General features: G+C 42.0%; 1 protein-coding gene across 7 annotated transcripts in view; it reads right to left on the bottom strand.

Moving 5' to 3' along the window:
• Nucleotides 1–12030, bottom strand: part of SOX5 (SRY-box transcription factor 5) — a 623231-nt gene that overhangs the window by 51689 nt on the left and 559512 nt on the right. For all 7 annotated transcript variants that reach the window (XM_070754344.1, XM_070754346.1, XM_070754345.1 and 4 more), the window contains one exon: nucleotides 6811–6988. In XM_070754344.1, the coding sequence (XP_070610445.1) occupies nucleotides 6811–6988 (178 nt within the window). The remainder of the gene's footprint in view (nucleotides 1–6810; nucleotides 6989–12030) is intronic.

The raw sequence follows: 12030 nt of genomic DNA, 5'->3' as shown, positions 1-12030 counted from the left end.
ATATTGATTGTTTCCTGATTGCTTATTTGACCCGTATGACCATCATTAAGCATTGTACCCCATGATTCTTGACAAATGCATCTTTTTCTTTTATGTACGCTGAGAGCATCTGCACCAAAGACAAATTCCTTGTGTGTGGATTCACACTTGGCCAATAAAGAATTCTATTCTATTCTTTCTTTCTTTTTCCTCTCCCCCCCTTTTTTTAAACCCCTGAAAAACTGTAATATGAAATTGACCGGAAAAGCGGCTTCTGTTTGTGACATGAGGCTAAATCTAACCAGATCCATTGGTGAATTGTAACAGATGGTGGGGCTGCGAGACAGAAGGCTGCCTCTAATCACAGAGAAAATGACCGGCTTGCCTCAACATGTTTTATAGATTCCGGCAAACTTTACGCCCTAATCCATTTTTAGAACAAAAAACATCTGGGCTATAAATCCTCTAATCTGCCAAAACATGCTATTAAATCCCATGATTTGTTGAAAAACACCAAGATTAAAGAAAGGAAATATAAAATGGCTAACTGCCGTGTTAGGGAAGTGTTATTAATACTCTTTTTTCTTTTGTCTCAATTATGAATGTTGTGTTCCTAAAGAGCCTTGTCTAATCATGTCAGATTACACATCCTGGTTGCAATGCTCGGGCCTTCTATCTGATCCGCCACTTGCCAAAGAATGCGCAACACAGACTCCTCGCACACCGCTCCGAAATCTGGCAGGGAGGAGAGAGGGGAACTGGTGTCAGATTGGTTCAGACTAAATCCCGCTAGAATCTTTGGATCGCCGCCACCGTATGTGCAGGAGTGTTTTTCGTTTTTGTTTTGCTTTGTTTTAATCTTCCCCTAAAATGCTTTTTAAAAAATCGTTTCGGAAGAAACAGAGCTGGCAGTTCTAGCTTGCTTCAGAAACTGAAAGGGAGGATTGGGAGAACTTCTCCCGTTTCTGCAGGAAAAAGGAAGCTGTTTGCAGATCCTTTTATGCCTTACGAAGAAGAATGAGACTGTAAGATCATGGTTTGGCCTGGGATCTGCAGATAAAGCAGGCAATCCTACTCTCTCTTTAGCAGGCTTACCCGTGTTTTGACAGCAACGAAAATTAAACCGTTGGATTGCAAAGCGCTAGTTTAGCCTGTTCCCTGAGCAGCTACCCTGTTTCCCCGATAGTAAGACACCCCCGATTGTAAGACGTATCGGGGGTTTCAGGGGGGTCGGCTAATATAAGCCATACCCCGAAAGTAAGACATATGTCTTACTTTCAGGGAAACACGGGGGGTATTGCCGCCTCCCTCTCATCTAGCTGCACGCCGCCTCCTGCCCACGTCCGCACCGTCCCTCTCTCCATACGTTGCCACGCCATCCCCTGCACTTGTCACTGCCGCCTCTGCAAATTTACTCGGGCACGTCCCTACTCCAAAGAAACCTCCCCCCCCGCCCGTCACAGAAGGTAAAATGCATATACAGTACACTAAAAAAACACATTTTACACAGTTTTTTTAGCTGTCAGTGCCCCTTTAACAATATAAGACATACCCCAAAAGTAAGACATAGTGGGGCTTTGGGGGATAAAAAGAAAGTAAGACACTGTCTTACTTTCGGGGAAACACGGTAGTTTTCTGTTTTTATTTTATTTATTTATTTTATTTATTCATTTGTCCAATACATAAATACATAGGAAGGAAAATAGACATGTAGTAATATACTGTGTTCAGTTCTGGAGACCTCACCTACAAAAAGATATTGACAAAATTGAACGGGTCCAAAGACGGGCTACAAGAATGGTGGAAGGTCTTAAGCATAAAACGTATCAGGAAAGACTTAATGGACTCAATCTGTTTAGTCTGGAGGACAGAAGGAAAAGGGGGGACGTGATCGAAACATTTAAATATGTTAAAGAGTTAAATAAGGTTCAGGAGGGAAGTGTTTTTAATAGAAAAGTGAACACAAGAACAAGGGGACACAATCTGAAGTTAGTTGGGGGAAAGATCAAAAGGAACATGAGAAAATATTATTTTACTGAAAGAGTAGTAGATCCTTGGAACAAACTTCCAGCAGACGTGGTTGGTAAATCCACAGTAACTGAATTTAAACATGCCTGGGATAAACATATATCCATCCTAAGATAAAATACAGGAAATAGTATAAGGGCAGACTAGATGGACCATGAGGTCTTTTTCTGCCGTCAGTCTTCTATGTTTCTATGTTTCTATATATAAGGGTAAAGTGAACTTAGAGGAGAGGATATATGAAAGGAAGAGAATATATATGATAAGTGAGAGAAAGGAAAGACAATTGGACAGGGGACGAAAGGCACACCAGTGTACTTATGTACGCCCCTTACTGGCCTCTTAGGAACCTGGAGAGGTCAATCGTGGAGAGTCTAAGGGAGAAGTGATGGGGGTTAGGGGTTGACACAATTGAATCCGGCAATGAGTTCCACGCTTCGATAACTCGATTGTTGAAATCATATTTTTTACAGTCAAGTTTGGAGCGGTTCGTATTAAGTTTGAATCTGTTGCGAGCTCTTGTGTTGTTGCGGTTGAAGCTGAAGTAGTCATTGACCGGTAGGACATTGCAGCATATGATCTTGTGGGCAATACTCAAATCGTGTTTTAGGCGCCGTAGTTCTAGGCTTTCTAGGCCCAGGATAGTTAGTCTATTTTCGTAGGATATTCTGTTTCGAGTGGAGGAGTGAAGGGCTCTTCTGGTGAAATATCTTTGGACATTTTCAAGGGTGTTGATGTCTGAGATGTGGTATGGGTTCCAGACAGATGAGCAGTAGTCTAGGATGGGTCTGGCAAAAGTTTTGTAGGCTCTTGTGAGTAGTGTGAGATTGCCTGAGCAGAAGCTGCGTAGGATCAGGTTAAAAACTCTAGAAGCTTTTTTGGCGATATTGTTGCAGTGGGCTTTAGCACTTAGGTCATTCGATATTAGTATTCCAAGGTCTTTTACGGAGTGTGGGTTGGCTGTGAGAATTTGTTTATTCAGTTCATATATGAGGTTTGGATTCTTTTTGCCGATGTGGAGGGTAGAGAATTTGTTGGTTGATATTTGAAGTTGCCAGGTCTGAAACAAAGTCCAGGTATTTTTGGAGAGTGAGTGTGTTGTCAGTGGTGTTGAAAAGTTTCACATCGTCGGCAAAAAGAACACAGTTGCTGTTCTTATGTACGTTCTACTTAGATGCCATGTGTGAATAGGCGGCAAATAAAAAATAAAAATAAATAAATAGACCAAGGAGGAGAAGATTAATATAGGTCTAGTCTCTTTATTGATATCCAGGGACTGAACAATCTCTGCAGAGCATGAAAGAAGTGTGTTTATTTTATATATTAATTATGTAATAGATTTTTACCCTGCCTTTATTAGTAACTTAAGGAGGGAGTGTGTGTACAGGGGTACCTCTACTTAAGAACTTAATTTGTTCTGTGACCGGGTTCTTAAGTAGAAAAGTTTGTAAGTAGAAGCAAATAATGTGTGCAAACCCATTAGGAATCCATGTAAAAGCAAATAATGCGTGCAAACCCATTAGGAAAGAAATAAAAGCTCGGAATATGGGTGGGAGGAGGAGGAAGAAGAAGAGGAGGAGGATTCAAAGTGTTGGTTATGACCTATAAAGCCTTTCATGGCATCGGACCAGAATATCTCCAGGACTGCCTTTGGCCGCACGAATCCCAGCGACTGGTTAGGTCCCACAGAGTTGGCCTTCTCCGGGTCCCGTCGACTAAACAATGCCGTCTGGTGGGACCCAGGGGAAGAGTCTTCTCTGTGGTGGCCCCGACCCTCTGGAACCAGCTCCCCCTGGAAATTAGGATTGCCCCCACCCTCCTTGCCTTTCGCAAACTCCTTAAAACCCACCTCTGCCATCAGGCATGGGGAAATTGAAAAATCTCCCCCTGGCCTATATAGTTTATGTATGGTATGTTTGTGTGTATGTCTTTTTAAAATAATGGGTTTTTTAGATATTTTTAAATATTAGATTTGTTATTGTACATCGTTTTTATTATTGCTGCGAGCCGCCCCGAGTCTATGGAGAGGGGCGGCATACAAATCGAATAAATCAAATCAAATCAAAAACCCCAGTAATTTTTACCCGAATTATTAGTAATTTTTACTGGGTTGGGTGTGTACAGGCGGTGGCAACGGAACTAACCTACATTATTATTATTATTATTATTATTATTATTATTATTATTATTATTATTAATTAGATTTGTATGGCGCCCATCTCCGTAGACTCGGGGCAGTTTACAGCAATGATAAAAACAATATATAATGACAAATCTAATAGTTAGAATCTAAAATAACAACAATACATTTAAAAAGTCTAAAAAACAAGAAATCCCTATACATACATACATACATACATACATACATACATACATACATACATATATAAATATATATATATATATATATATATATATATATATATATATATATATATATATATAAATATATATATAAATAAATATATAAATAAATATAAATATAAATATATATATATATAAAACAACAACAACATACATACAGTCATATCATACACAAAGAACTAGGTAGGCAGGGGGAGATGTTTCAGTTCCCCCCTGTCTGACGACAGAGGTGGGTTTTAAGGAGTTTATGAAAGGCAAGGAGGGTGGGGGCAGTTCTAATCTCTGGAGGGAGCTGATTCCAGAGGGTCGGAGCCGCCACAGAGAAGGCTCTTCCTCTGGGTCCCGCCAAACGACATTGTCCATTGCTGCCACTGGAATGGCATTCCCACTGTTCTAGCTTATAACCCATCCCTGGATCTATTTCAAGCTATTTAGCTCTCATCAGCTAGCCATGCCGTTCTTTGATTCGAACTTGGGCTGTTTGTGCTTTCATGCCTAAGGTGGAACTAGAACTCACTGTGTCCTGTTGAGTGGCCCAAAGTCATCCATTCAGACCCCATCTTCTATTTGACAAAAGGGTTCACCCAAGCCAGATAGAACCGGTTGAATACCACCTCTGATCTACAGGTAGCCAGTATTGGTCAAAGGCAGCAGGCAAATAATTAGACTTCTATCATCAGCTGTTAACCATAATCCCAAACGTAGTTTCCAATAAGTGTTGTGGTTAGCTCTGGCCCAGCTCCTGCCCCAAGGACTGTGGATGTGGGGGAGACATCCACATGCTGCAGGCCTGTTTTGCCCCCGGTGGAATCTGATGATGAAGGCTCCTCTGACCAAGAAGACATGAGTGATAGGGAGGAAGAGACTGGGGCAGACAGCTCAGAAGGAGATCAATTATCTAGCTCCTCCTTGGATTCGGAACAAGAGTTAATGATACAGCCACGCATGCGGAGAGCGATGCATAGGCAGCAACAACTGAGAGATTATTATCAAAGAAAATGAGGCCACCTGTGGTTGGGTGGGGCTGTGGTCATTAGTGAGGCTGCTATAAAGAGCAGCCTGTGGGTTTGGCCATTGTGGAGGATTATCTGATTGTTGTGTTTCGTGCCTGCTTTACTGTCCTTGACCTTTTGTGTGCTGATTTTTCCCCGCTTTGAAACTAAACCAGAGCAAAGTGTGTTTCACTTTGTGAAAGAAGGACTGTGAATTGCCTCACAGCTGCAAGCTAAGTATCACAGAACTGATAAGGGACTTGTACAAATTACCAGTTTGTTTGGAGATGAGTGCTCTTTGCTATACCAAAAGAGGGCTTAGGTTAAGTGAATTTTCATTATAAAGAACGTTGTTTTGAATTTTCAAACGTGTGTGTGTCTGAAATTGTATCTGTGCATTTTTGGGAGGATTCTACCGGAGAGCTCGACAGAACAGTAAGGAGGACATATCAGGATGGAGGGAGAAGAAATGGACTGCAAGCTCCATTATCGTAGGCAGCGTGCACTGTGGTCCATTCCATACGACCCCAAAAAGTCCTTTTCTATATCTGTCTTATAAAGATCTATGGTGATGAAGTCTATGTCATTAACAATAACTTAAGTATGTTATCTTTTGGTCCACAGTTTCCCAGGGTTTATTAATGGTACAGCGCATTAATTCTCCTTACAAGAGTGACCTTTACAACTCCAGTCATCCTCACAGCTTTTATCCAATTACATTATCACTCATTACAGGTGCAGTCTTTCAACATCTGCATTTCAGGGAAAGGGGAGGGTGAAAATGGCAAGGATTCCAAATGCCGGAGTGGAGGGAGGGGGGGAGGGAAAAAAAGGGCCAGGAAGTCGGAAAGGATAGAAACGTATCTAGAAAATGACGAAGCTGCTTAAAAGTGTTTTTGCATAGGTTGATCCCGGTGAATCTTCCCATTCATTTGTTCATTCCAGGCAGGTTTAAATTCAGTTACTGTGGATTTACCAATCATGTCTTCTGGAAGTTTGTTCCAAGCATCTACTACTCTTTCAGTAAAATAATATTTTCTCACGTTACTTCTAATCTTTCCCCCAACTAACTTCAGAGTGTGCCCCCTTGTCTCAGAAGCCTGGGGAGAGTGAAACACGAGCTTACTGGGCCCACCCGAAGTTGGGAAACAGGCCGTTTCTGGCCTCCAGAGGGCCTCCAGGAGGTGGAGGAAGCTGTTTTCAGCCTCTTCGAGCATCAAATTATGGGTGTGGGCACACGCGCATGCACAATTTCATTTCATTTCATTTATTAGATTTGTATGCCGCCCCTCTCCATAGACTCGGGGCGGCTCACAGCAATAATAAAAAACAATATACAATGGCAAATCTAATAATTAAAATATCTCAAATATTTGTGATCCCGGGAGAGAAGGCAAAGCAACTAAAGAGGCTATAAATGGTTGACTTCAAGCAAAATAGATCTTCTTACCTATCGTGTTGACTCGGGCTGATGGACTAGCTAACGTTGCCGGTACCGAAGATTTCAGTGAACTGCACCCGCTGTTTATTCTCAATGATGGCATGTGAGGAGAAGTAGGTGACGAGGGAGATTTGCTGTCGATGGTCTTGGGCTTTGCTGAGAGATTCAACGGTTGGGCCACATCGTCCTAAATTGGAAATAAGAAGACCAAACTGTTAAGTTGCACCGTATGGTTGTTGATACACAGCCACTACTAATGGCAGCTCCGGTCAAATTGGATGTCAGACGTAATTCCACTCTGTGTATTCAAGAGATTCTTGCATCCCGCTAACTCAGGGGTCTGTGATCATGCAAATGGCTATAAATGATGACCCTCACTCTATCAAAGACTTTGGAGTCCTCATATCCAATGACCTAGATGCTAGAGCCCACTGTAACAGCATTGTAGAAATTTAGATTTGTTATATACTGTTGTTTCCACTTTGTTGTGAGCCGCCCCGAGTCTGCGGAGAGGGGCGGCATACAAATCTAAATAAACATAAACATAAACATTGTCAAAAAAGCATTAAGAGTTGTCAATCTAATCTTACGTAGCTTCTTCTCTAGAAACATTGATTTGCTAACCAGAGCATACAAAACATTTGTCAGACCAATTCTTGAATCCAGCTCTCCTGTATGGAACCCACATGGCATATCAGACATTAATACAATTGAAAGAGTCCATAAATACTTCACAAGAAGAGTCCTTCACTCCTCCTCTTATAACAAACTACCTTACTCCTCCAGACTTCAAATACTACGTTTAGACAATTTACAACTATGTCGCCTCCAAAATGATTTAACTGTTGTTCATAAAATCATACATCATAATGTCCTCTCCATTAGCAACTACTTTACCTTTAACAACAACAACACAAGAGCATGTAATAGACACAAACTAAATGTAAATTGCTCCAAACTAGACTGCAAAAAATACAATTTCAGCAATCGACTGGTCAACGCTTGGAACTCACTACCTGACTCTGTGGTTTCTTCCCCTAACCCCCAAATCTTCAACCTTACACTATCTACAGTTGACCTCTCCCCTTTTCTAAGAGGTCTGTAAGGGGCGTGCATAAGCGCACTATAGTGCCTACCGTCCCTGTCCTACTGTCTTTTTATCCCCAACTTTGGACATTTTCAAGAGGAGATTGGACTGCCATTTGGCTGGGGTGCTGTAGGATTTCCTGCTCAGGCAGGGGGTTGAACTTGATGACCTGTAAAATCCCTTTCAACTCTAATGATAGATAGATAGATAGATAGATAGATAGATAGATAGATAGATAGATAGATAGATAGATAGATAGATAGATAGATAGTGTTGTGATTCAGTCTGAGGCTCCTCAGGGAATGGCTGGAACTCTGCCGGCTCCATGCTCAGAGTGGGAGGACGAGGAACAGGAGGAGGAGGAGGACCAGGCAGACGGGGAAGAGGAATGTCTGGACGAGGAGGAGGGAGAACAGCCGGAGACCCCCGGGGGGGGAGCTCTCCCCAGCGAGTAGCCTGGAGTCATTAGATGAGAACGCACAAGCCATCATAGATATGAGGCAGAGAAGGGCAGCACAAAGAAGGGGACAATTAGCCAGGTATTTCCATCCCTAATAGGCAACAGCTGGGTTTGGGTGTGGTTCTCCTCAGAAAGGTTGAAAAGGCAGGCCCGCCCTTCCTGTATTGTGGAGAGTTATCTTTTGGGAATCCTGTGACCTTGCTTCGATCCTTGGCGTCTCAGATTCTGGCTTGTGGCCTCGAAGGCTGAAAACTTGGGGGAGGCGTGGGTTTTATTATCTACAGTGGTGTGTGTGCCAGCAAGAAGCCTGTTGTATTGTCTGGCCGTCGTGACTCTTCTGTGCAGTTTCACAGCATTCCAGTTTGTAAGGACAGTTTTTGTTATCTGTGTTTGTTTTCAAAGATATAAAATGATTTTGCTTTTTACCAGCGTGTCTGGCTACTCTTTTTAGTTGGTGTTGGCGTCTGGGGGAACCCAGACAGAACAGATAGATAGATAGATAGATAGATAGATAGATAGATAGATAGATAGATAGATAGATAGAAAAATAAATAAATAAAAATCCTTTCTATCACTACTTTCTACTTATGTTATGTTATTACAAATAAAATTCTATACTTATTTGACAAAAACAAACAAACAAACAAACAAACAAAAGTCTCTTTCTGAGTATTATCTAGAAAAGTAAGTAGAGGTGTTCTTAGGTAGGGGCACCACTGTATATATATAAAACGCACGAAGTAAATATATAACGCCAAAAGCAGGTTTGCCAACATGGTAGCAAGTACAAGCAAACAGAGGAGAGAATAGTTTCAGTTTCAGTTTTGAGCAGCAGACTAGTTTACAGCTTAGCACAGAGCTGCAGAGCTAAGCCACACCCAGGCTCCCTGCTGTCTCCTTGTTACTCACACAGCAAATACTGTTTCAGTTTCCAAACAGCCCTCAAGTCTCTCACACTCTGACAAGACACTAGCTAGATTAATACCAATGGACGATGCTAGGCAGAGGCAGATTTTTTTTTCTTATTTTCCTCCTCCAAAACTAAGGTGCGCCTTATACTCCAAAGTGTCTTATACTCTGAAAAATACAGTAAATTAAAAAACAACAACAAAAAAATTCAAAGGATGGACTTGATGGATGCCAAGGCCATCATTTTTCTACATTTCTATGAAAAGAGAAGATGAATTGTTGAGATACCACTTTGGAAGCATCGGCGACTGTTGCTCTTAACCCCTCTTTGCTACAGAGAGAGAGAGATTACAATTAATTACGAGAGTCTTTTTTGGATGGTGGCGGTTTGGGAAACTAACCAATAAAGGCATAAATAAAGCAGTGTCTACACGATGCTTTTACAAGGTCTCAGCTTTTGTTTATTTTATTTGTGGCGATATAACCTCTGAGCCAAGCAATGCCTGTGTGCTTGTCAAAATAAAGGCGCATTATATAAGCCAGCACCAATCTTGATTATTAGAGTGAGAAGATTCTGAATGCGCATTAAGGTTGATGTTGCCTACATTAGCTGAATTTCTGTGTTCTACAGCTTGGTCTGCTGTATATATCAAAAGCTTAACGATTCTCATCTGTGAAGAAGGTACGTCACAAACAACAGAGAGGGTGGGCACACAATTACTGCAAAATACATTTGCGTTGCATTGTTAGGATGGGTTTACAATACAGTGGTACCTCTACTTAAGAACTTAATTCGTTCCGTGACCAGGTTCTTAAGTAGAAAAGTTTGTAAGTAAAAGTATTTTTTTCCCATAGGAATCAATGTAAAAGCAAATAATGCATGCAAAACCATTAGGAAAAAAATAAAAGCTCAGAATTTGGGTGGGAGGAGGAGGAAGAAGAGGAGGAGGAGGAGGAGAGTCAACTGCCTAGAGTGAAGGGAGCGTTTCATTTCTCTGGGTGCTGGCAGAGGTTTATTCCCTCTCCAAGCGCCCAGAGAAAGGAAAATGCTTCGTTCGCTCTGGACTGCCAAAGCCTCCTTGAGCACCACCAAAAGGCTCCTCTGGCTGCCCAGAAAAGCCTGAGATGGCCAGGATTAAAGGGGGAATGGCAGGAAGCTGGCGCTCTCAAATTTCCTGGGAAAGTTTTCAGGGCTCGGTTTCTTAGGTAGCTGGGGGAAAGATCAAAAGCAACATGAGAAAATATTATTTTACTGAAAGAGTAGTAGATCCTTGGAACAAACTTCCAGCAGACGTGGTTGATAAATCCATAGTGACTGAATTTAAACATGCCTGGGATAAACATAGATCCATCCTGTTCTGTCTGGGTCACTCCAGAAGCCAATACCAACCCAAAAAGAGAAACCAGACACACTGGTAAAAAGCAAAGGCAATTTTATAAAATTCAAGAAAAACACAGGTAACAGAAAATGTCCTTACAAACAGGAAAATGCTGTAACTTCAGAGATATCCACGAAGGCAAAAGTTCATGCAGCCATACAGAATTCTTGCTGCCAAGCCGAGGCTGTAGATAGCAGACCTACACCTCCCACGGGTCTTCCAAAGCTGCTGGGCCACAAGCCAGGAACAGAGACGCCGAGAACAAAGCAGGACATTGTAACTCCGGACTGATAACACTCCACATGGCTTCAAGGGCTTGCCTGCCTTTTAAACCCTGCTAAGGAGGACCACACCCAAGCCCAGCTGTTCCTAATTCAGTGCTGATAATACTTCTTTAATTGCTCCTTTCTCTGATCTGAACGTCTCTGTCGCATGTCAATGACGGCTTGTGCGTCATCACCTAATGATTCCAAGCTACTGGCTTGGGAGAGCCCCCCCCCAGGGGCTCTCATGCTGTTCTCCTTCATCCCATTCGTGATTTTCCTCTCCCCCGTCTGACTGTTCAGCCCCCTCCTCTTCGCTGTCATCCTCCTCTGGGCATGGAGCAGCAGAGACACAGCCGGTCCCTGAGCAGCCTCAGGCTGAACCACAACACATCCTAAGATAAAATTCAGGAAATAGTATAAGGGCAGACTAGACGGACCAGGAGCACTTTTCCTGCCGCCAATCTTCTATGTTTCTATTTCTAGCAAGTCAGCTTTTGAGCCAGTCAGTTTTATCCTACTTCTTAGATACCACATTCCCTTCAGCCTTTTGTAACTGTCACAACTTTAATACTGAATCAACGGTGTTATAACTCTCACGAAAGAAAGGAAGGAATTTTTTTAAAAGTTAAATATGACATTAAAGAACCTTCCTGAGACACAGCTGGGCCTTCATAATAATAGCCAGCATAATAAAGGAGGGGAAACAGGAAATCTTTTTCTCTTCTTTCAGCCTTGCAAGCACTAAAATGGCATTCCAGAAACAGAATTCCTTGGGAGTGATTATGAAGCAGTCCTATTGCCTTCAATGAGCTCTTAATGGTCCTCTAATGGAGCTCCAGTGGTTTTGAGCACTGAAAGGAATGATTCATCCTGTGCAATTACATATTTTTTTTTGTAACACTGCATTGGCCTATGATAATACAGGCGAGGTGGCTTTTTAATCACCTGTTGATTCCTGCACATTTCTTTTCAAAGGGAAACTTAAGTACAGACAAGCATAAATCATATGAACATGCTTGGAAGATGTTCTGTCGAGCTCTCTGGTAGAATCCTCCCAAAAATGCACAGATACAAACTTCAGACACACACAGGTTTGAAAATTCAAAACAATGTTCTTTATAATGAAAA

The sequence above is a fragment of the Erythrolamprus reginae genome, chromosome 6 (assembly GCF_031021105.1).
Source record: "Erythrolamprus reginae isolate rEryReg1 chromosome 6, rEryReg1.hap1, whole genome shotgun sequence".
Classification (NCBI taxonomy): domain Eukaryota; kingdom Metazoa; phylum Chordata; class Lepidosauria; order Squamata; family Dipsadidae; genus Erythrolamprus; species Erythrolamprus reginae.
The sequence above is the reverse complement of the archived record's forward strand: the minus strand, read 5'-3'. Positions and strand labels throughout refer to the sequence as shown.